Source organism: Micrasema longulum, unplaced genomic scaffold (genome assembly GCF_059751315.1).
Source record: "Micrasema longulum isolate JH-2025_06_02 unplaced genomic scaffold, ASM5975131v1 h1tg001665l, whole genome shotgun sequence".
Classification (NCBI taxonomy): domain Eukaryota; kingdom Metazoa; phylum Arthropoda; class Insecta; order Trichoptera; family Brachycentridae; genus Micrasema; species Micrasema longulum.
The window spans coordinates 33211-59605 of NW_028278844.1; the positions used below are offsets into that span (position 1 = coordinate 33211).

Here is a 26395-nt window from a genome sequence, read left to right on the forward strand (position 1 = left end):
TGCCATAATCTTGAAGCAGAATGCAGGAAAGATTAAATATCCTTAACAGATATCCACACTGTAGTAAAAAGTAGTTATCACGCGCCATTGTTCTTGGACTTTGCAACAATGGTGATTGGACTCATAAAGGTAATAAACCAAAATCAGTGATCGAACATCCTATTTCCAAGACAAACAAAAACGATTTTTCCGAATACTTTAGCCTTGTACATGACACGTAAGGCTACTAAATACAGGGGTCCAAATATACACAAAAAAATAAATATATATAATATAAAATAAGCATCTGGTCAGAACCATACGAAGAAACTGATAAAAGGGTACTCTGCAAAGGTTTGCCTTCGACCTAATAAAGCTCAGCCTCATCAAGTGAGGGTTATCACTAGAGCCCGCCCAGGGCACTGCAGATTGAACAAACACCTTTCTAGAATGAACCTTTCCCAAACTTCTAGATGTAGGTTCTGCAGTGCAGATGAGGAAACGCCTATACATAATATATGTGATGTGATGCTTTATATCATAAAAGGAGCCTCATCCTCGGGGGACCACCGGTTAAACCTGAGGATGTTAAAAAGCTCGCCCCCTACGTAATAGCCCGATACTTTATGGATCTGGGCTTGGAAGGGGAGATTTAGCACGTGAGAACTCTCGCCGTCCACACAATGAAGACCTGGGCTTGGGGGGCGAGAACTATTCACGAGGATGCGTCACAATGGATCTTCACAGGTCGCAGTGACGTCAGGAGCTTATACAGCATTGAACCTTTAGCTTTAAGAATAAGAGTTAAAACAAAGCAGAGAATAATGAATCTTAAAATTCCACAGATAAAAACGTTCCCTGGTAACATTAAAATTCCACAGATAAAAACGTTCCCTGGTAACATTAAAATTCCACAGATAAAACGTTCCCTGGTAACATTAAAATTCCACAGATAAAAACGTTCCCTGGTAACATTAAAATTCCACGATTACAGACACCAATATAATAAATAAGACAAAATAGTAACAATTTTATAATACTTAATATTATTTTTTAATAACTACAATATCCCAAACATAATAAATAAAGAACTAATTTATTTTTTAAATAAATACTTGCATAAAAAATACTATTTATTTATAATTTATCTGTGCATAGAGATGCAACACAAATGCTGCAGGATACCATAAAGCTATGGTTTCCGCAGAAAGCGGTGCCATTATCCAGCGGCCACGGCGTGATGATGGTCGTCTTAACAGTGACCAGAGATGTCAACTCAGCTTATGAGTGGGTATTTTTGGAACGATTAAGCTGAAAGTGTTAAATTAATGTTTTTTAGATTTTTTTTCGTATTACATGAAAATATTTAAAATCAGGAGAAATAATTATGCATTCATGTAAATAAAATACATGTTGGAATGTAGCGTACAAATAAATTACTAATTTTAATACTGTAAAATGAAAGACATTTGCAACAAATATTTTTTTAAATAAACCTTAACCACACTTGGCTACTTTACATTTACGATTTTTTCTTGGTGTCTAGACAAGGTGAAGTAAAAACGTGTGTGATTTTTTAAAACTGTTGTAATTATTTTTGAGTAATAAAATCTACATTATTGTAAGCATTCATTTTCAAAGTCAAAGTACAGTAAAACCCCAGTTTTACGTTTTTCAAGGGAGCAACAAAAAAGTGTTAAACAGAGGAAAACGCTAAAGTGAGAAAATAAAAAACTGCAGAAAAGTTGTAAAAACCGTCAAAATTAAGGATTTTTTGTATTTACCACTAATTCCTTTAAAAATATTTTGTATTTTTTTAATCAATAATACCACAATGTGTTTTTTTTTATTAAATTTAAAAAAAAACATGTTTAAAATAATTTTATAAACAAATTAAAAACATTAATAAAATTTTGAATTTGCATAAAATGCATACAATGATTTTTTCCCCAAATTTTGGAAATTTTATTTATATGGCATCACTTTTTTAAGTATGGCACCACAGAGTTTCAACTGTCATTTACATAGCGGCAAAACTGTTTCACATTTTTATGATAACTGTTTAAACAATCTTCTTTCCAAATTATGTTTATAACTTCAAATAATATATTCTATTACCAAATTTTTAAACTTTCTGCATCAATTTATTGATGTAAAGACATTATTCTTCATGCGTCAACCGCATGTCACAATTTAGTAAAATGACAAAATTAGACACTTGAACAAAATGGTCAATTACACTGCACCTACTTTGAATTTAGTTTGAGACAGCGATTCACACATTTTTTATTTACCTTGATTTTATGAACCATTTTGGGCGAACGCGGCGCCGCGCGGCTCGGCGTCTTTCGACGAATCGAACGAGTTTCGAAAAATTTTAAACGTAAAACCGGGGTTATGAAAAACGTTAATTGGGGGGATATTTGAATGAGAATGTTTGGAAAAAGTGGGACCTAAACATTTGGGCGTAAAAAGCGAGAAAACGTAAAATTAAGGAACATTAAAACGAGGTTTTACTGTATATTTATTTGTTTGCTTAGTGACATTGGATTGGTGGATTTACAAAAACCTTTCTCTGGTATAACGAGTAATGCTCGTAACAAGCAAATTCATTGGGTCCTGTCTTCCTCGTAATAACCAAGTTCAACTGTAATTAAATATATAAAACTTATTTACGAGTTCACAACAGCAATAAATAGGGCACCATGTTACTTTATTGTGGAATGCATCAAGCGAACAACCTATTTTTACATACATTATTAAATTACTATAAACGTAAACTAAAGTTAGTATCATATTATAGAAATAAAAGACAAATGATACTTAAATCCCAGTGACCGACTGGAAAAGATCAAACATTGTTTGAATAAGTTAAAAGTCAACAATGTTTTGAGTATGTCCAAATGTTTGCAGACTGGCTGGATTTTCTCCCTAGGGAGTTATTTATATTTATTAAATTTGTTGCAACAGAGATGAAATTTAAATACGAATAACTCTCTAGGGAGAAAATCCAGCCAGTCTGCAAGCATTTGGAAATACTAAAAACATTGTTGAATTAACTACCCGTAAAAGAAGAAGCATAAAAGTCAACAGAACAGGAAATGTGGATGTTCAAACATAGGCAGAATGGTGAATGTTACACAGTGTGTAAATTGGCCACTTAAAGCAGCCAATGACAGGTCATACGCAGGGTAAATGCCTAGACTACCATATTTCCTTCTCAAAAATGTCCTCCCTTTGTGTTGCAACAAATTTAAATAGCATTTAAGTTTAAAAATCGATTTCACAATCTCCAATTATAGCGAAAAAAATTGTAAATCTCATTTAAATCATTGCTGAAGTTGACTAGAGGTATTTTCTCTGTTGAAAGCACATTTAAAATGAAATTGTTACAATTCTTATATTGACTTCCGTTCTCTATGTAAAACCAACACGCTTGTGAAAGTAATATCTAAAACCCAGCATATATGCCAAAACCAAAATTCCAAAAATGAATTTAGAAGTCAACCATCTATAGGAGGACTGGTGAATGTTAACACAGTGTGTAAAGTGATCACTTAACTCAGCCAATGACAGCTGTAAATGCCCAGACTTCCATATTCTCAACAACGTTGAGGTCAGAAATATCTAAATATTGATATCCATCCCGATAGAGAAAAACCCAGAATCTGTTTTCAAAGATTTGGACACACTTTGAGCCTTGCTTGCTTTTTTTAAAATCAAAATACAATAAGATGACTCTTCGAGGACTGAGCGGATGAGGGACGCGCCTCCTCAGTAGGGGATCTGGTTCTGGTAGTACTGTATCATGTCGTACGTCCGGGTGCGGAAGTTGAGGAAGGAGCTGCGGATGACGCTGAGCATGAAGGCGGCCGCCTCCTTGTCCGTCGAGTTGGGGGCGAAGCGCGCGCGCAGCAGGCGGATGGTCTGTCCGCGGAAGCACGGCAGCCCCGTGTCCAGCATCAGAGAGACGAGAGTGATGATGGCTTCTTGGTACGGCCTGGACAGAACAACGTGAACATATTTATGCATAGAAAAAAACATAGTAAAAACAGAGTACAAAGTCATGAGGATCTTGAAAAATTCAATCAATAAAAAAATATAAATATATAATTACAATTCAAATAAGAATATACGTTCCATATAATTTACATGGGGGTATTAGAGGCAACTTAGAAATCTCCACCAAAAACGGAAAATTAGTTATTGATGCCAATATCTTCTATGCTGTTCCTCAGTTCTGAGGGTCGTGATCATTGGTACTCTCACCAGCCATTCCATTGACAAAGCGTCTCCACTCTTCACGGCTCTGCGCCCTTTCCGCAGCTCCATATAGGGTCGCCCGTGAGGTTGTTTTCACCCGGTCGATCCATCGAGCTGCAGCTCTGGCTCTGCTTCTTCGTCCTGGCACACTGCCCGTGATTATTATTTTCTCCAGATTTTCTGGGTCACGTCTAGCTATGTGACCGAAGAACTGCAGCATACGTTGGCAGCATATGGCCGATAGGCGAACTTTTATGTTGAGTTCTTCCTGTATAGAGACATTTGTTCTTCTGGCTGTCCATGGTATTCTCAGCATTTGACGCCGACACCACATCACATTTCCTGCTCACGTGCTTTAATTGTCCACGTTTCTACGCCATACAAGAATATTGGGAACACAAGCGTACGCACTATGAATATTTTAGTTTTTTTCGAGATGCCCCGATCTTGCCAAATTTTGGTCAGTCGAGTCATGGCATTTTTTGCTATTAGGATACGTCTTTTAATTTCTAAAGTGCATGCACCGCCCGCAGAGATGGATGAGCCTAAGTAAACAAAATCTTGAACTTTTTCAAGGTCTTGGAGTCTAGTTGATGGTTATAACATATTGGCTCTGTCAACAATCATGAGCTTCGTTTTAGTTCTGTTTATTTCAAACCCAAATTTGCGACTTTCTGCTGCTACCCGAGCCAATATATCTGCCATTTCCAGCTCGTCTTTAGCAAGTAACGTGGGATCATCTGCAAATCTGAAGTTGTTGACTACGCAACCACCAATTTTAAAACCTCCTTTCCAGCCTTCCAGTGCTCGTCTCATTATGTGTTCCCGGTACAAGTTGAATAAAGATGGAGATAGAATACATTCTTGACGGACTCTCTTATCTGTGCTGAAACTTGTCAACAGGGAGTTGTCCACTTTCACTTTATCTGTGTTGTTCACATATAAATTATTCATCAGCGATATTAAGTGAGTTGGAACTCCCATATCTCTGATGCCAATATAAACTATACATAAAAACCTACCTGCTTAAATAATAGCGTAATTCAAAACCGTCTCTAAATCTTGCAAAAACAGATTTCAATTATACTACTTGACACCGCAAACTTAGCATTCTCCATTGAGTTGGTGAAGCATAATTAAGCATAACAAATCTCACAATTCTTTTTTCAAAGTTTTTCGCAAATATCTCAGCCTCCTTCAATGGAGATTTCTAAGTTTGCTACCAGTAACCTCATATAGATAAATGAAGTTCAATGGGTATAATTTTACCTGACGGCCAGGAAGGCCTGCACGCACAGCTCGCAGAACCAGCGGAAGGGTTCGGCCTCCATCTTCCCGCCCATAACCATGACCATCTCGTCCGTCAGCTTGATGTCCGGCTCGAAGCCCAGATTCCCTCCCGGGGACGACTCGAACATGAACCCGAAATCTAAACACACGCTAAATTCAGTGCTGTTCGGAATCGGAAAAGAATAAAATTAAAGCTGTCCAATAGCTCTTGAATTGAAAGTAAAAATATTGGTTAAGACCAGCGTTTAATTTTATTATACTTGTGGGCATGCACTTTCGCCGTATTTTTACCACTAACACCGCACAAGACACAAGACACACTGGAACTGCACGACGTCGGCACCGCGTGTCCGCGTGTCCCCGGTCTGCTACGGTTCAGTTGGCTTTTGCTCTCTCTCTCTTTAAAACTTACAAATACCCACATCATGTAAATTCGTGTCGCGGTTAATTCATTCAGTGTTGTACTTAATTTAATCACATCTTTGTATATCTTGTATTCATCATATTATCTTTTAAATCTCAGAACAATGTAAGTAAATCTTTCATTTAATTTCACACTACCTTGCAACGAAACTGCGGTAAGTCAAACCAACCATTTTATTTAACAAAAGATTTGAAAAAAACTGTTCAGATTCAATAAAAAAAAATGGCATACAATAATTATTGCCAGCAGTTCACCACGACAAATTATCCCCAGCAAAAGATATAGAAAAACTGAGCTTTGAATCCAATGGCATCCACTATGATCTGTATTTGGTTGAACCCTTCAATGGGTTTTTGCGTAGTTTTGTGGGCATAATGCAGCGATTATAAATCTTCAAGAAGAAGTCTGTCTTCAAGCACAAGTCAGAGAGCACCCAAACTGTCTAGTCCCGTTTCGAAATCACTGGATCTCGTCGGCCGCGAATCACGCGACATTGCCGACAGAGCGAAAACGATCCCGCCATCTCTCAGCGAGACATTCAACTACACATCAATTAACAAATGCAATTAATATGCACGAGTCGATTAAATTTATCCTTTCTTGACGGGGACAATCATCGTGTAAATTGAACCGCTGGCCACAACAGGTTTTAAAAGATAGGTGCGAAGGTTTTCACGGTCACTGTTAACAATATTATGTATCTTTTTTGGGTGATACCGTGTATGTTGGATTTGATCCGACGTTTCGGCTACCATTGCAGGAGCCATCTTCAGGAAAAACTGTGTGTTTTATAGAGAAATGTATGTGTTTATGTACTAGTAATTTGTACCGTGTCACAGTCAGCAGTAGGCACATTTCTATTCGTTTTTGTCATATGTAGTGCTGGGAACCATGTTGAATTTAATTTAAGCCCGTCGTCTTTGTTTATATTATTTGGATGTCTGTGTATTTCAATTGCCTCTTTTATTATTCGTGCACTATAATTACTAGGTTTATGTAGAATTTTTGGTTCAAAGGCGAAAAAATGTCCTGTGTCTATAAAGTGTTCCGCTATTGCGGATTTGTCTGGGCGCCCAAGTTTACACGCTCTTTTGTGTTCATCAATTCTCTTCTTTGCTGTGCGCCCCGTTTGTCCAATATACACTTTATCACATCCTTGGCAACTTAGTTTGTACACGGCTTCAGTTTCGAGAGGATTTTTATCTTTTGGGTTTACTAAATGGTCTTTTATTTTTCCCACAGTCCCAAACAAAAATTACTAGTACATAAACACATACATTTCTCTATAAAACACACAGTTTTTCCTGAAGATGGCTCCTGCAATGGTAGCCGAAACGTCGGATCAAATCCAACATACACGGTATCACCCAAAAAAGATACATAATATAGGTTTTAAAAGGTTGAGAAATGACGGTTTCTCTCTCAGATGACGCTACAGCCCATATCGAGCTTTGGCCTGCCCCGACTCTGCCTTCAGCCGCTGTCTTCCACTTTGCCACCTGGGGAAACCACGCTGCGTCCTTTCTCATTTCATCCTCTCAATTCGGCCGGGTCTTCTCCCTGATATCCTTCCGCCCGGGCGTCCGCTCGTCAATCTTTTAGGGATGCGTGAATCGGGCATTCGCTGTACATGTCCGGCCCATCTTAATCTAAGCAACTTGATACGCACCGAGACGCTCTAGGAAACGCTAGTTTAGACCACCTTATTTAAAATCGTTCACCAGTGACGGGGTTTCGTTGTGTTCGACGAGAATTTATCTCAAGTCTCCCGGCCAAGGATAGAATTTAAAAAAATAATTTAGATATTATTAGAAATCATTTAAGCAATTTAGGAATACAGTCCTATCATACGAGTAATTATAACAGACTCAGTATTGATGTAGACATTTTTAACTGCACGTTGCATTTGTACAGAAAATTTCTTCATGGGGTCGATTATTTGGGATAGTTGCTGAATGTACATCTTGAGTGGTTTGTCCTGTGTATATGTGCCGCATGTAATGTATACATTTGTGTATGTTTTATATGTGCGTTCGTGTGTGTGCGTGGATGGCTCGGAGTGTACATTCGGTATTTTTATTTATTTTAATTTATTACCTCCATGGAAAACGCAAATGTCAACAATTATTCTTTTCTCATTTGAAATTCTAATTTATTTTTTATTTTTTGTCACATTTAATGTTTATATCTTTTTAATTTATGAAAACTTAATTGGTCTTTTTATGTTAAAAAATTGTTGTTTTTAGTACTTAATTTGTATGACTGTATGTTTTCTGAATAAAATAAATAAAAAAAAATAAAATAATAAATGAACAATGATAAGAATCTAAATTTGTTGCAACAGAGAAGGAAGAAATTTTTGAGAAAGGAATACGGAAGTCTAGGCATTTACTGAGCTTATGACCTGTCATTGGCTGGTTTAAATGGCCACTTTACACACCGTGTGACATTCACCATTCTGCCTATGTTTATACATCCACATTTCCCCAACTCTTCCACCTGTTGACTTTTCAGGTCTGAAAAACTCCAGCCTGTCTCCAAACATTGTTGAATCAATTAATTGGTAAAAGAAGAAGTAAACAAATTGGAAAACTGTTTTCGGGCGTTGCCTAGTAGGTGAATCGGTTCAGCCGGATGAATCTCACCCGCATGATAAAGGTTTCAGCTCTTTTACATCACAAAAGTCAACAGATGGGAGAGTTGAGGAAATGTAGATGTTTAAACATAGGCAGAATGGTGAATGTTACACAATGTGTAAAGTGGCTACTTAAACCACCCGATGACTTATATTATATTATCTTCTCAAAAATGTTTTCCCTCTCTGTTGCAACAAATTTAGATCTGAATAAGTGCCTAGGGAGGAAATCCAGCCTGTCTGCAAACATTTGTACATACTCAAAACATTGTTAAATGATAAGAATTATTACTCACCAATGTGTATGATATGGCCGTCAGTATCCAGCATGATGTTTCCGTTGTGCCTGTCCTTGATTTGCAGCAGGAAGCCGATGACGCTGTACGCCGCCATGGACTTAATGAAGCATCTTCGAGCGGCCTGAAGCGTAAGAACTGAACTTAGTAAAGATGTTGGTCAGCAGATATCAATAAGAGAAACATCACGAGCTTCTGAAGGACCGTACGAAGCTACGAACTCTGATGAGCTGTACGAGTCGCAGTAATAAAGTGCTTACCTGGAATTCCCTGGTGCTCTCGTCTCCGTACTTCTTGATGAAGTATTCGTACATCCCGATGTCCGTCTGCCGTCCCAGCTGGTCGCGGGACTTAGCGTTGGGGACGCACTCGATCACACCGCACTAGAAACAAAAAATATATCAATCACTCGCTAACCGAAAATAATGAGAGTGCATTTAAACTAGCAAAATACACAAAGACAGCCCAGCCCGCCTTTTTGCATTTCCTTTTAGACACACGTTTCGTTAAAAACATAGGTATTATCATACATAAGCATTAAGGGCGGCATGATCAGGTTAGCGAAGTTAGTTGTAAACTTTATAGCAGTTTACACTCACTTAAAAGATTGCAGATTTTCTTTCCAATCTTCCACTCCTTGCTACCCAGATGCTAATTCTGAACTGCGTGATAAGTTGGAACTACGCTGGCTCAGTACCAGGCATAGAAAAGACATTTACATTCTATGACTTCTTCACAATATTTTGAATAATCCCGCTGAAGTCGACTGATGCCAAGGACAGCAGAATCAATATTGCAGCATCGGGTAAATGTTGGCAGGTAGACGACTTGCGCGGATTTCTACAGGTACATAAAAGAACTGCTCAAAGTAAAATCATCGAAGTATAGTCAGTAAGTACTTCTTCCGCAAGAAACGCCACATGAGATGTAAGAAAATTATTTCCTTCTTCCAAATTCCCGTTTGGCTTGATCCACTCATCGATCCGTGTGCAACCCACCTCCACTATCCATTTCTTAATAGCAATTTTATATTTTGAGAACTTACTAATTGTCCTTATGGATAATGGAAGTAGATTGTACACTTTAACCGAGTAGTAGGCCAATCTTTTTTGACCGAAGGTTGTATTAATTTATTTTATTTTTTGCAGCATCGGGGTGGAGTATCTAGTGACTCTTGTATTTGTGTACTGAGTTATGGAAGGTAGAGAATAATGTTTGTGTGCGTACGGTAACAGAGCGTTTACATAAAGTTGTTTTACAGATGATACATTAAGGTTTACGAATATACCGAGGGAGCTAGTTCTGATTGGGACTCTTAAGATAATTTTTATTAAAGCGTTTTGTGCGATTATTATTTGTTTGATCAGTGTGTCATTATGTAGCAGGGGCGAATCGTCAAAGTAAGCGATTATGCACAGCTTACCATTATATTTGACTTTAAATAATAATAAATTATAGTAACCATGTTTATGGGAAAAAAATTAAGTAATTGTCATTTATTATAAATCACCGTTTATATCTTTCTACAAAAAAATATCTATGAAGTGCGCCCAGCCCATTCTTACTGAACAATGAAACTAGCCGATTACCTCAGCTTATTCTTCCATACAAAAAATTACACTGTATTTTTCGTCTTTAACCCAAGTCGGCTTTTTTAGTACTAAAACAAACTTGCAGATTACAAATAATTTTAGAAGATTCTCTATTTGGAAACTAGTATTTCGAACATTATTTCCGAAGGACTATTTTTCTGTGATGGGATACCGTTGACATATTATGTATCACATAGGACAGGTGGCGTTCGCAGTGGCCGTTTTAGGCATTATTCATTTTAAAAGAAATCGGCCAGTGCTCAAGTCTTGACAGTACTGTCAATGACAGATCATAATGGAAATACGCGGAATGTCATTGTGGTATTTGTTAATAAACTTTTGTGCAAGTATGGTATTAAAATAGTGTAGAATAAAACTACGTTTATCGCGTGGTTAATAATAATAATTGTTGTTTGAGTTGATTTTCCCAGAATTACAAAAAAATAGTCATTTATAATTACATTACTTACGTGTTATGTAAGTACTTATATGTAGTATAAATTAATTAACATTTTTAATAGATTACCTTTAAAATAAAGCACGGCTCGCCACTGTTATGTAGGTATGTTCTTAGAAGAGTGATGATGTTTTAAATACATTTTCTGCACAATAAAATATTTGTATTATAATAAACGTCCCTCAATCCATTTTACTTTTCTGAAAATCTGTAGTCTGGACAATTTTAGTTGAATCCATTCAATGTGTCTGGTGTGGGTTTAGAGATGATATAAGTAATCGTACTCACCCCTGGAGCGGTGGCCACCACGCGGTACGGGAAGAGGTAGAGGTCCAGGCCGACCTGCTGGAACACGTTTCGGAAGATGGAGATGACCTGCAGCGCCAGCATGTCCTGACGGACGTCGTCGCCCACCTTGAAGATGGCCGCCTGCCACTGCTCGGCCCCCATGCTGGTGAAGTGGTCCTTGCCGTCCTCCTACAGACAACCATCGGAAAGAAATGAGTCTAGCGAGCTGCGCGAAAAATTAATACATCTATATTATAAAACTGAAAACATGTTTCTGTCAGAGGAACTCCTCCAAAACGGTAAGTCGTAGCGACGTGAAAATTAAAATCAACATTATAATACTATTTGTGAATCAACTGTGCTATTTTTGAGCCATTCGGCTTCGTAGTGTAATGGTGAGAGCGTTTGCCTACCATGCAAGAGGTCTCGGGTTTGACTCCCGATATGGTTGATAATAATATTTGTTGGTTGAAATATTTTAGAAAAAAGGGTGTTTTCACACTGGAAGATTTCATAGTCCCTGGACTGGTACCTGAATCGTAAGACTGATCATCTTATCTTCATGTAACAAAAATGATCAAGATATGCTGCGATTGGTGTACCAATGCAGTGCCCTATGCACCATTGGGTTCGGAAAGGGAATGATTATGATTTTTGAGACAAAATTTTCTTAGTAAAAACAATATTTTCAACGGTAAGTCGTAGCGATGTGAAACATATATTCAACATTTAAAATGCCATTTGTAAATCAACCGCACTGCTTTCAAATCAACTTTTCTTGGACTTGGTAAAATTTATCTTTTCAACAGTAAGCAGTAACGATGTAAAATTTATAAACAACATTTGAAATGGCATTTCAAGATCAACTGCGCTATTTTCGAGCCAAATTTTTCTCTGTAAAATCAGACTTTTTAACGGCATGTTGTAGCAAAATGAAATTAAGAATAGCCGGCAATTTGAAAGATTTTTTTTAATATTTACCGGAGGAGTGAACTCCCCGCTGGGTGACATGGTGAGCGCCAAGTTCTCCAACTCGTTGATCCCGTGCCTCATCACCCTAAACCGAGCGAGGTAGGGAGCCTTGGCCGCACTCTGCATCGGTGTACCTACAGGGCAGAGAACAAATATCGATTGGACGGTACGGACGGTATACAAATATGATAAATAGTCAATGTGTTTCTTTTTTGGGTGATAACGTGTGTGTTGGACGAACACAAAAAAGCGTGTAAACTTGGGCACCCTGACAAATCTGCAATAGCGGAACACTTTATAGACACCGGACATTTTTTCACCAGTAATTACAGTGCACGAATAATAAAAGAGGCAATTGAAATACACAGACACTCAAATAACACTGTAATTAGGCCTCCTGGCCTGTTGTGGTGCAAAAAAAAAATGGCCACTTTACAAACTGTGTAAAATTTGCTATTATTCCGATGTTTAAACATCTACATTTCCTCCTCCTCCTCCTTAATAACATAAACAAAGACGAAGGGCTGAAATTAAACTCAACATGGTTCCCAGCACTACATACTACAAAAATGAATAGAAATGTGCCCACTGTCGACTGCGACACGGTACAAATTACTAGTACTTAAACACATATTTTTTCTACGAAACACTCAGTTTATACTGAAGATGGCTCCTGCAATGGTAGCTGAAACGTCGGAACAAATCCAACACACACGGTATCACCCAAAAAAGAAACATGTTCTGAAAAATTAGCGTTGTAATGTAAACATTGCTGCAAAACGCCTACTAGAGTAAAAAAAACTAACCGTCTATGCCAGTTTACTGGGAATTCAAAGCTGTATGTTGCGCCTTTTTACGCTGCTTCACATTTACCGACTACAAGTTCTGTAGCTGCAAGACATGTTGGGACACTTATTATAAAGCGCCCTTGGAAAATGGAGAAGACCGAACATCACTAATACCCGTATGCAGAGACAAAACTTAAGGTGAGGAAAGTACATTCTAATTTCAAATGCAGAGAATAACCCGAAGGTGAAGACAATAGAATGTACTCTCTTCACCTTAAGGTTTGTCTCTGCATACGGGTATAAGACTGTATTTGCTTGCTGAAAAATGTATCAAAATGCAATGCAAAATACAGCCTCAAAGAAAAGTAGACACCTAAAAAAAAGGTCAATTACACTGCACCCACTTTGAATTTCGTTTGAGATAATAACATATAGTTTTTTTTATTGCCCCTGCTTTTATTCTCCAGTTTGGAGAGAGGCGGCAGCGCGCGGCTGCGTTTTTTGACACATTGAAAGAGTTTGGAAAAATTTTTAACGTAAAATCCAGGTAATGAAAAACGTAAGAAACATTATTTGGGGGAATATTTTAATGAGAATGTATGGGGAAAAAAATGGAACCTGAACGTTTTCATCGAGGAACGTAAAAATGGGGTTTTACTGTATATAATCATTGTTGTTTATTGTGTCTACAAATTTTAGTCTCTTACCGCTTTTGTAGTCTATGTCTATCACCATAGAGTCCGGGTTGGAGGGAAGATAGCATCCCGGTTGAACCTAAAAAAAATAATAGCGAATTCAGTCCCTACTGGAAGAGCAGAATGTAATTTGATTGTTTATCCTTGTGTGGCTGTGATGTCACACGAGTCAGCACAGATCGTTTCATATTCCGATATACAGGAGCACCCCGCCGTTGGAAGGGCTACCGCTATGCTGAACAACATCGCTCTGGATCTGTTCCATGTGTCCGAAGGGGTTTTCGGAGCAGGATTCTCCTACTACTTTGACATGCATCTCTTTCATGTATTTTTTTCATTTTTATATGTACGTATTTAATATATGTTTGTAATGTATATGTTATATTTAAATAAAAGAATTGAATACATAAAATATAAGACTTTTATATCACTATTTTTTTTTAATAATTCTTCGAGAAGTATGTGAATGCGATGATTTACATCGTAAAAGAAGCCTCATCAAGTTGCAATAAATTTAAGCCAGCTAGGAATTCAGCCTATCTACAAACATTTCGGACATACTCGAAACATTTAAAAAAAAAAACAATAATCAGACCTTGATGGTTTTGAGCGCTTCCAGGCAAGCCTTCTTCCTCTCGGCCCCTTTGGGGTACGGTCTGATCTCCCCGCTGATGTTGGTGATCTTGCTGAAGAAGTCGAACTCCCTCTCGTAGAAGCTCTTGGCCGGCCCCGATAGGGAGGAGATTATGCTCTTGATGAGAGAGTCCAGGGTGTCGAATAGCACGGCTGAAACATGTGACTGGCTGTAAAACCATGTTAATCCTTCCCTGCCATCAAACATCAAACCTGCATTCCACACAATAATATAGGAATATTTTTAATAAAATCACAAAGACAAAGTCAAAGCCTTGAGTACATACTTTTGTGCTATTTCCAAGGTATACATAGCACTTTTGCTGGCTCCACCCCATGCAATTATTCCATAATCTATAGTATACCTTGACAAAGAAGCTTGTATAGCTTTGAAACCGGTCGGTAGAGAGAAATATAAAAAATAAGTGGTTAAAAACAAAGATGTATTTATTTATTTTACTATGAAGACAAATTGTTCGGGGATACTTACGATCTCTGATTTGCATCTCCTCGTCAGTATACATGTTGGTGCGCATATTCCAGATCAGCTGATGGGCTACGAGCTGAGACTTGCACGCGATCACCTTTATGAACTCCGTCACGTACCCCATCTTGAGACAAAAAGAAACATTAATCTTCACATATATAATGGATGTTCGTCCACTCCGGAGTGTCATTTTGCTATGGGCAGGCAACCTTAGCTGGTGCGCCTATATGAGGACCTTAGCATCAAGTGGGACAGTAACCATTTTCATAATTTTACAGCAGAGATAATAATAATAATGGTTTATTAACAAAATTACAATTTCTTTATGTACTACATACACACTTAGGTAATAGATTTCTCTGGATTATGTCTAGTCTGCCTAACTACGTACAACCTGTTTTAAGGCAGACATTTTTATGCAAAAATAAACAATAACATGACTACCTACTAGTTAATTTATTATTAAGTTATACAATATATATACCATTTATTTTTTTAGAATGTTTTTTAGTAAGTTTTCCGATTTTTCTCTACCTAAATCCAATAACCATTTTATTACAAATTTATTTAATTGAATTCGGGTAAGGGTTTTGTAATGTTCGGGTAACATATTTAATATTTTGGGCCCAGAAACCTGAAATTTCTTTGCCCGAATTCAGAGTTTGCGGTAGACCCCATGACCCATCCTCTAGTTTGACTTCTGGTAGTGTGGGAGTGTTCCTTTTGGGATTTGGAAGAATAATTTGCTTACACAAATATAATTATTCTAGATATATATATATAATTGCCTTATATCTAATATATCGAATTCCTCGAAAGATGATTTTATATTTCGGATATACGAGAAACCAATATTCAATGTACAGTCAAACCCCTGTTTTACTTTTTTCAAGGGAGCAGCAAAAAAAGTGTTAAACTGAGGAAAACGCTAAAGTGAGGAAATGAAAAACCGCAGAAAAATTGTAAAAACTGTCATAATTGGGGATTATTCATATGATTTCATTAAATATTTAAAAATAAAAATAAAATTTAAAAAATAAATAAAAAATAAAATAAATTTAAAAAAAATAAAAAAATATTAATATATATATTTTTTTTAAATATTTTGTATTTTTTCAATCAATACCACAGTGTGTTTATTTTTATTGAATAAAAAAAAAACATGTTTTAATAATTTTATGTGGGTACTTATTAACCTTAAAATCATGAAAATTTAAATTTGAATTTGAATAATTTTATAACATACATACTTATGCGTGCATTTTATGCATACAATGATTTTTTCCCTAAATATTGGGAAATTTTATTTATATGGCATCACTTTTTTAAGTATGGCACCACAGAATTTCAACTGTCATTTACATCGCAGCAAAACTGTTTCACACTTTTATAATAACTGTTTACACAATCTTCTTTCCACATTATGTTTATAACTTCAAATAATATATCTATTGCCAAATTTTTAAAAATTTTGCATCGTAATTCATTGATGTAAAGACTTTATTCTTTCTAACCATGCGTCAACCGCATGTCACGATTTAGTAAAATGTCAAAATTAGACACTTGAACGAAATGGTCGATTACACTGCACCTACTTTGAATTTAGTTTGAGACAATAATTTACACATTTTTTTATTTACCTTGCGGCTCGGTGTGGCTGGCAAATCGAGTGAGTTTCGAAAAAATTTCAACGTAAAACCGGGGTTATGAAAAATGTAAAAAACATTAAATATTTGAATGAGAATGTGTGAAAAAAAATGGGACCTAAACATTTTGGCGTAAAAGTGTAAAAAGAGGGGAAAACGTAAAATTGAGGAATGTAAAAACGAATGTCTGCATATCCGGATAACATCTGGCACTCATTGATCCGGATAGTTGGAGTCCTTCTGTATATTAAAAAATATATCGGCACCCAAATGGTCGGTATCGATACGATTAATAATAGCCAAGACTCGCGGCATGTCGAGCGAGCAGTCTCTCACCGTGTCGTGGCGCAGGGCCTGCACCAGCTGCGGGATGTAGAACAGCACGGCGTCGGCCGGGTAGCTGCCGAGCACGCGCACCGCGTACTGCGCGGAGGTGGGGTGCGGGGGGTACTTGCGCGAGAAGAACGACAGCGCCTCGACGGGAGAGACGCGGGCCCACGTCAGCATGTGCACCAACTGGAAGGGAGAAGAGGGGCAGCCTCGAGAGGCGCTCGTGAGGTGGAATCGGTCAAGTTCGTCTAATAACTTGAAAGATGGCATAGATTTTTGCTATTTTTGGACAAGAGAATATTCAATCCACCAACATCCAACTTTCATAAAAATGTGTATTTTATTTATTTATTTTATAGAATGATGACGATGATGAAGTGTTGGCAAATCATTTGGTTTGCTTCTTGGTTTGTTATTTACTTATTTAAACACTTTATTTGCAATTAACATATTACAACAGAGATGAAGAACATTTAAGAGAAGGTAATATAGAAGTCTAGGCATCTACGGGGCTTATGACCTGTCGTTGGCTGGTTTAAGTGGCCACTTTACACACTGTGTAACATTCACCATTCTGCCCATATTTGAACATCTATACATTTGAAGTGTTGGCAAATCATCTGGTTTGCTTCTTGGTTTGTTATTTACTTATTTAAACACTTTATTTGCAATTAACATATTACAACAGAGATGAAGAACATTTAAGAGAAGGTAATATAGAAGTCTAGGCATCTACGGGGCTTACGACCTGTGATTGGCTGGTTTAAGTGGCCACATTACACACTGTGTAACATTCACCATTCTGCCCATATTTGAACGTCTATATTCCTTCAATTCTTTCATCTGTTGATGTTTGTGAAGTTAAAGAGCTGAAACCTTTATTTATGCGGGTGAGATTCATCTAATTGAATGATTTCACCTGCATACTGGGCAACGCCTGAAAATGTTATTTTTTCAATTTCTATACTTCTTCATGGACTAGGTGGATTTATCAACAATATTTTGAGTTTGTCCAAATTTTGTAGACATGTAGTAAATAATAGATTATGAATGCCTCAGGAGAGCCTTAACCAGAGTTACTTCTTCTCATAACCACCCTTAAAATCAACATATCTTATCTCCGCTATCAAACATTATAGGCAAACATTCAAGAACTTTCATAATTTTTGTGGAGAACCATAAATAAGTCACTATTGTAGTCTGCAAATAGTGTTGATCTTACCTCTATAGAATCGTTGAGCAAGGCGTCGGTGGTTACTAGGTACTGCAGGGCTTGAGGAATGTGGGCCACGGCAAGGGGGTCCACTCTCACTTTCCATCTCAACTCCTGAATAATGGCTTCGTTCTTTATTCTGAAAGGCAGGATCGGGAGAATCATGATTTAAAATCGAGTAAAGGATAAAACCATTTTAAAAAGTTCAAAAAAACTCTGAGGAGGATTGAGGTATGAACCAGTTGACCGAAACAGAATGGACAAATACTACGCTTGGCAATTCGTTCCAGTCTGAAGCCAACCTGCTGCAAAGGAAGTTTTTCTTGGGTTTGAAGTAGAATCGGGGACGATGGAGCTTCCAGTTATGTGTTACGAAATTATTTGTAACTATATTTTATTATCCTGAACCTCCCTACTTTTATATATATATATATAGTTGGATAATTTATATAGCGCCATTTTTGTGAAAATCACCTCAAGGGCGCTGTACAATTAATAAATATCTCAGTACGTCTTGCAGCTTTTTTTAAAAATTTTTATATGTAGTTGCATTATTCAATACCTTGCTTGTAATGTACATGGTTAATATATACTTCAAAGCGATAGTTATTAATTTGTTTACTTAAAAATATTTACTTTAATGAAAAACTTTATTTCGTTATTTTATGTAAGGATCAGTAAGATGTTTCGGCTGTGACCTGTTTCAAGAGGTAAGGACAGAAAACTTGTCAGAAGAAGGCGGACCGTTGTTATTCGTCAACAGATCTTCCGATCCACCTGAACAGTGTTCGGCATTTGGTGTCCTGCTATCATTGATACCTTTTATTGCCTTCACTATATCTGTCATGTATAATGATACCTCTCTTGACAAGTCCCTGTGACTAATCACTACATGCACATCGTGTAAATCCTCATTTAGACTCGTCCTCGTCTTGCAGCTACAGAGCGCATGGACGGTTAGGATTCTAGTTCCTCGTTTTCAATTAAGATCAATAAAAAATTATAACAGATAGGAGCTAGATTACAGGACGTCTTGCAGCTACAGAGCGCATAGACAGTTAGAAATTTAGCTCCCATTTACACATTTTAAAAATTGACAAATAAATTTAGTGTATTAATGATACTAAAAAAAAATAAAAATGATATGAATAATAAAAAGGAGTAAGATTACAACACGTCTTGCAGCTACTAAGCGCATAGACGATTGGAACTCTAGACCCCATTTATAAAATTTAGGTATTTTTAAGTTGGTATATGAAAGCTAGATAACCAATCATCGTGCAGCTACAAAGCGCATGGACGAGTGGAATTCTAGCAAAGTTAGAATGATATCAATAAATTTATAAAAAATAGAGCATAGTAGTAAGTTTGTCAAGTGTTCATGCCAAGAAGTAAGCAATAAAAAACTAAATAAATAAAGCCCTGTATCAACTCCATGGTTAACAAAGGGAGATAGATGTCCGAAGAGAATCTTTTGTAGACAGTAGGTAGATATCGTCACCATGTGGTCCACTAGGCTGCTGGAGAATTTCTGGAAACGCACGTGTGTAGACTGGGGGATTATGCCAATTGTTCCAACGACTTGGTGTCTTGGTGGTTTTATAAAGTGACATACTATCTGAACCACCTTAGTATGGCTTAAATCCGTTGAAACCAGTACAAAAGTTTTCTTTAAAAACTTCCCGTTATGCATTAAAATTTCGCAACAAACAAACATCTCTTAGAAAACTCCAAAATTGATGTAATTAAGTCCATCAGAGATTTAGGAGTTGTTTTGGACTATAAACTGACATACAACGAGCATATAGATAATACAGTAAATAAATCACTGAAATTACTTGGCTTCATTAACAGAATATCCTCTGATTTTACTAATCTCCGTACAATCAAAACTCTTTATTGCTCAACTGTTCGCCCTCTTCTAGAATATGCCTCCTAGAATAGTGGTCTGGTCTCCATTCTATGTCAATCGCATAAATCACACTGAATCAGTCCAACATCGCTTGCTTCGAAAAACAGCGTGGAAGCTCGGACTAGAGAGAGATAATCATTCTTATGCTGAAATAGAGTCAATTTTAAATATTTCTAGTCTACAAAAACGTAGAACTAATATTGACTCCATATATATGTTCGGCATACTAAATGGTATAATCGATGTTCCATCGTTACTGGGACAAGTAAAATTCAATATTCCGACTCGTAGATTGAAAAACAATGAAGTACTGTTCATCGATCAGCATAGAACTCACTATGGCCTTAATTCTCCAGTGACCCGTCTTTGTCGTATTGTTAACTCAAGACAAGATCTGGACTTTTTTGGTTTAAGTTTACAAGGATTTAAACGAGCACTAAATAAATAGTCCAGATCTTGTCTCGATGTCCCTTATGTTTGTCAATGCTTCTTTTCTTTTTTTTAAATGTTTCAATCTATTATTTTATTGTAATATTTAAACCTTATAAATTGTATACATGGACAGTGTCCGTTAATAAATAAATCTCAGATTTTAGTCACCAGTTACAAGTCCTTGATTACAAATGCTAATAACTAACGTATTTTTCTCACATATTTCCCTGCAACTTGCTAAAAACGATGACTGTCTTTTTAACACAACTTCAAACTCCATTCTTCAAACTTCAAACTTCAAACTCCATTCACCTTATATTTTAAAACACCTTTATATTAATATAAATTATATTAGATTTAATTTATACATTTTGTGCAGGGGGCAGTCATAGTTATCATTACAAGTTTCTATCAAGTCTCCTTTCTTCTCCTTCCAATTGTTCCAAGTTGTTCTTCCAATGATGTAAGCCCTAGTGCTTTTTTGGACTTTTCCAGTAAAACTAGAACAAAGAGACGGCCCATATTGCGATGGAGGTTGGAAGAGCCAGTACGGGTGTCCCTACCTCTCGGGCAGGAAGACAGCCAGCGCTGGGCTGATGTCCCAGGCCAGGCGAAGGTAGTCCTTCCAGGCCCGCTCGGTGCTGGGCTTGGACCTCCAGGCTGCGATGTTGTCCTCCCCGGGCACTGCCAACTCAGCGCGCGTGCCGGGATTGTGCCAGATTATCAGGAACTCTATCTCCACAGCCTGCCAACATGAAAACAAAGAACAATGAAGTAAATAATGTACCTACACAGTTTACTAGTTAATAACATGTTTGTAAATAAAACGTTTGACCACAAAGTTAATCAACAGTATTTTGAGTTTGTCCAAATTTTTGTAGACAAGGACTGGATTCAACTCCCTGGGGAGCTGTTTATATTTACATATTACAACAGAGATGAAGAACATTTAAGAGAAGGCAATATGGAAGTCTAGGCATCTACAGGGCTTATGACCTGTCAATGGCTGGTTTAAGTGGCCACTTTACACACTGTGTAACATTCACCATTCTGCCTATATTTGAACATCTATATTCCTTCAATTCTTTCGTCTGTTGATGTTTGTGAAGTTAAAGAGCTGAAACCTTTATTTATGCGGGTGAGATTCATCTAATTGAATTATTTCACCTACATACTAGGCAACATATTCCATATTACCTTCTCTTAAATGTTCTTCATCTCTGTTGTAATATGTTAATATAAACAGCTCCCCAGGGAGTTAAATCCAGTCCTTGTCTATAAAAATTTGGACAAACTCAAAATATTGTTGATAAATTACCTGGTCCATGAAGAAGTATAGAAATTGAAAAAATAATATTTTCAGGCGTTGCCTAGTATGTAGGTGAAATAATGCAATTAGATGAATCTCATCCGCATAAATAAAGGTTTCAGCTCTTTAACTTCACAAACATCAACAGATGAAAGAATTGAAGGAATATAAATGTTCAAATATAGGCAGAATGGTGAATTACACAGTGTGTAAAGTGGCCACTTAAACCAGCCATTGACAGGTAATAAGCCCTGTAGATGCCTAGACTTCCATATTACCTTCTCTCAAATGTTCTTCATCTCTGTTGATTACAACAATTACAACATTAAATTTGTGTTAACATATTAATGTTAACACAAATTTAATGCTTTAAATATTAATAATACTAATTAGTTAGTTAGAGACACGATTTTAACGACTATAGCTGTCATTTCCTAATGAGAGACACGATTTTGACGACTATAGCCGTCATTTCCTAATAAGATACACGATTTTGACGACTATAGCCGTCATTTCCTAATGAGAGACACGATTTTGACGACTATAGCCGTCATTTCTTAATAAGATACACGATTTTGACGACTATAGCCGTCATTTCCTAATGAGAGACACGATTTTGACGACTATAGCCGTCATTTCCTAATGAGAGACACGATTTTGACGACTATAGCCGTCATTTCTTAATAAGATACACGATTTTGACGACTATAGCCGTCATTTCCTAATGAGAGACACGATTTTGACGACTATAGCCATCATTTCCTAATGAGAGACATGATTTTGACAGCTATTGCCGGCATACTCCCACACAAATACACACAGACACACCTCTCATACAAATACACATAAACACACCCTTTTGTTGTACCATAATTTAATATGTATGATTTTTATTTAGAAACTTCGCTGGTCTGTCTTTGAACTTCATCTTTATTATGCCATTTAATCATTGTTGACTGTATGTTCCTGTAAAATAAATAAATAACCACAAACTTGTTAAAAGACGCCAATTAATATCCATCAATATTGAATTACCAGCAGCTCCAGGATGAGGTTTCTCTTCTTCATGTAGTCCTTGACGAAGACATCGGCCGGGTTCTTGGCGCTCAGCTTCACGGAGCGCGCCGATCTCTTCCCCACAACACTTCCCGCCGTGCTGCCTGACGGGGCGGACGATAATGGCACCTGAAAAAGTATGTTTATTTATTTATTTTATTTTATTAACATAAACGGCAAATCTGCCTTTTACAAACATTTATAATACTAACATATTTGGCTTAATATTTTTTATTTTTTTTAAAAACATGAATTTTAAAAACAAGATATATAAAAAAAAAAAAATTAAACCAAAAATTATACAAGATTTATATTTAAAAAAATAACCTAAAAATTATACAGCATATTCAGTAGAAATATTAAATAATAAAACATTCTACAGTAATACAACAAGAAAATCATAAGTACGGTTTCATACAGCTAGGCAAAGTGAACAAAAAACTGTATATATTATGAAATGCATGATAATTACCATTCACCATCTTCGAAAAAGTTCAAAAGGTTGGTTCTATAGGAACAATACCCTACACTAAATATATCAGATGCGTGGGAATAACTATTGCCGAGTTCATGAAGTCTATTTAATACAGCATTACAAGTATACACTGTCCGTGAATTGTTGCTACAAAACGGTGGCACCTGTCTAGTCATTCTTCCAGGCACCCTGAAGTTGATGAGAGATAATAGTTAATTTTACTCTCAATATAATAGATGGAGTAGGCAATATGAAAGTCTAGAGCTGTGGGCTCTGAAAGCATACGAAGAGATACGCGAAGTCATTATTATTACATTAAAAAAAATAAAAAAATTATGAATATTTATTATTATTTCTAAAGGACTATTTTTATTTGATAGAATATCGTCGACATGTTATGTATCACATAGGACATGTGGAGTTCAAAGTGGCCGCTTTTGACATTATTTGGCAGTGTTGACATTTCAATCATAATGGAAATGTCTGCTGAATGTCATTGTGACATTTTTCAATAAACTTTAGAGTAAAAAAAAACACTGCTCACCTAACTAACTAACTAACTAACCATCACGCCATTTCCCCGGAGGGGTAGGCAGAGAGGATAGAACGCCACACCACTCTGTCCTGGCACACTTCCTTTGCTTCCTTCACATTCATACATCTTCTCATGCACGCACGTCGATTATTCCGACTTTTCACATGACCACTTTCAAGAATTTGTTGTACTTGATCATGCCATGTCTTTCTCGGCCTTCCTCGACTTCTACAACCAGACACATTCGCATCATAAATCTTTTTAGCCGTTCTTTCATCATTCATTCGCTCCACATGACCGAACCATCGCAAAAGACCTTTCTTAATTTTGTCGATAATGCTTAACTCAGCCTTGCATTCTGCTCTAATTTCGACATTAGGGCACCTATCATACATTGTTTTTCCGCACATTCGCCTGAGGGATCGCATTTCAACAGCATTCAGTCTACTTTCGTCCCTTTTTTTCCAACTCCATGCTTCGCTTCCATACATTAGGGTTGGTACCAGAACTCCATTATGAACTGCTAATTTAGCCTCTTGCGATAGACACTTATTTGCTACGACTGCTCACCACGGCTTTAATTAAGCTTTACAAACAATTGTCGTATTTATATGTATTTTTTTTATATTTGAGAGTTGCAGTATTATTGAATTGATAAATATCAAACGCCAGTATGTCCACCCAATTTAAAAAAAATACTTGTTCTACAAAGTGAAGTGAAAAAAAATATGATCATTTCACAAATATTGAAATTAAAACACGTTCTCATTGGCGGCCTCCGTGGCGTAGTGGTCAAGACGCTTGACTCACAGACGGAAGGTTCCGGGTTCGATTCCCGGTGAGAACGCAAAAATTAAATGTGATTTTTCTCAAGCCTGGGTCTTCTGTGATGTAATTCACCGCTGTAATTGGGCCTCTTGGCCTGTTGTGGTGCAAAAATAAAATAAAAAATTTAAAAAAATTACCTCTGTTTCAATTCAGGAGCTAGTAGGTTCACATGGACATTGCAGTGGATTGTTGTGGACAAATGAAGTAGAATGTTTTATTATTTAATTTTGTTTTTTACATTTATTCTTGAATTATTTAAACTTTCTACTGAATATGCTGTATAATTTTTTTAATATATATCTTGTATAATTTTTAGGTTTAATTTTTTTTTTTATAAATCTTGGGTATGAGGAAATTTATGTTTTTAAAAAAAAAATAAAAAAATATTTAGCCAAATATGTTAGTATTATAAATTTTTGTAAAAGGCAGATTTGCCGTTTATGTTAATAAAATAAAATAAAAAATTAAAATACTGGCGTTTGATATTTATCAACTCTATTGACCTTTTTTTATTTATATCCCTACAGAGATGAGGTAGAATTTTTTCAAATTCAAGGTTCAGGATTATGGATATTCGAGCGTTTACAGGGCTTATGACCTGTCATTGGCTGGGTTAAGTGGCCACTTTATGTAGGTACTGCAACATTCCCCATTACGCTTATTTAGCGAATATCCACACCAGGTAACATTTTTGGTTTTTGTATATATGCTACGAATCAAGATCTATTGACCTTGCCTATAATGTACAAAATTTATATTTTGGTGGATTTTATTTCCTGGCTATCTAAAGGAAGGGAATTTCGGCTGCGGGCCTTTATAGGAACTTCTCCGCATTTTGCTTGATGGAGAGAAAACCACAGAAAACTCATTCAAGAGACGCCGGACTATTGAAAGACGTCAGCAGGCCTTCCGTTTCGCTTGAAGAGATCACACCATTTTGTGCCCTGTTATTATTTATCGTCCTTATTACCCGTACTCTTCTAACCATAAAAGATACTACCTCCTGTGATAAGTCACTGTGACTTATTACTGAATGGATGTGCCTTAGATCCTCACCGACGCTTCTGCATCACGCCTCCAGCTTATGTCTTTCGACTCTGAAAAGAGGGCAATTGCATCAGCCACGCATGCACTGCAGTTGATCTCGGAAAATTTAAAACGGTGCAGTTAGCTCATAAACAAGAGTTCAAAGCTAATACGTTGCTTTTTCCTGAAATCAAAGGCATCAAAAATAGAATGAAAGAATATTTAATAGTCCTTAAAATATAGCTTGATTAGTAGAATGACAGCTGTCAAACTAATTTCATTAGTGATGGGAAATTACTGATCACTAATCAAATCGATTTTATCAGTTATTTCATGCAATCATGAAACTCTGTTTCCGAAAATTGATATAAAAAACGCGAAAACAAGCCTATTATAGTGTGTTTAACACAATTATTCACCAAAAAATTAAACATTTATGCTTTTTTCATGAACAACAACATCAAATAAATTATTTTTTATTCAATCAATTTACATTGATAAATTTGTCCCATCTCTAACGTTTTTGCAAAATGATGTAACCTTGTAAGAACGTTGTTAATAATTAGGTTTATTTTAGTTTTAAAGCTGATTTTATAAATTAATATTGATTTATGTTTCAAGCATTGTATTAAAAAAATTAATTAACACGCCAGATACAAATGATTTTTTGTGTGTCAATATAAATATAAATAACTCCTTTGACGTTACTACAAAGTTATGTCGTCACTTTTTCTGACAACTGTCATTCTAATCATGTTACATTTTAAGGACTATAGTTAACTATCCTGTGGTTTCGTTCAAATAATGTTCTTTCCAGAGTTGCAGAGTCCTGCT

General features: G+C 36.5%; 1 protein-coding gene across 4 annotated transcripts in view; it reads right to left on the bottom strand.

Moving 5' to 3' along the window:
- Positions 1-4: 4 nt before the first annotated feature.
- Positions 5-26395, bottom strand: part of Pi4KIIIalpha (phosphatidylinositol 4-kinase III alpha) — an 81053-nt gene continuing 54662 nt past the window's right edge. For 2 of the 4 annotated variants that reach the window (XM_088237172.1, XM_088237170.1), the window contains exons 26-38: positions 22677-22826; positions 20896-21077; positions 17998-18127; positions 16782-17030; positions 14803-14923; positions 14275-14465; positions 13692-13758; positions 12206-12330; positions 11225-11413; positions 9148-9270; positions 8888-9011; positions 5512-5671; positions 5-3979 (exon numbers count right to left, since the gene is read on the bottom strand). In XM_088237172.1, coding sequence (XP_088093298.1) covers positions 3754-3979; positions 5512-5671; positions 8888-9011; positions 9148-9270; positions 11225-11413; positions 12206-12330; positions 13692-13758; positions 14275-14465; positions 14803-14923; positions 16782-17030; positions 17998-18127; positions 20896-21077; positions 22677-22826 — 2037 coding nt within the window. In that variant the 3' untranslated portion in view covers positions 5-3753. The remainder of the gene's footprint in view (positions 3980-5511; positions 5672-8887; positions 9012-9147; positions 9271-11224; positions 11414-12205; positions 12331-13691; positions 13759-14274; positions 14466-14802; positions 14924-16781; positions 17031-17997; positions 18128-20895; positions 21078-22676; positions 22827-26395) is intronic. The other 2 variants (XR_015824305.1, XM_088237171.1) reach the window with 2 other exon arrangements.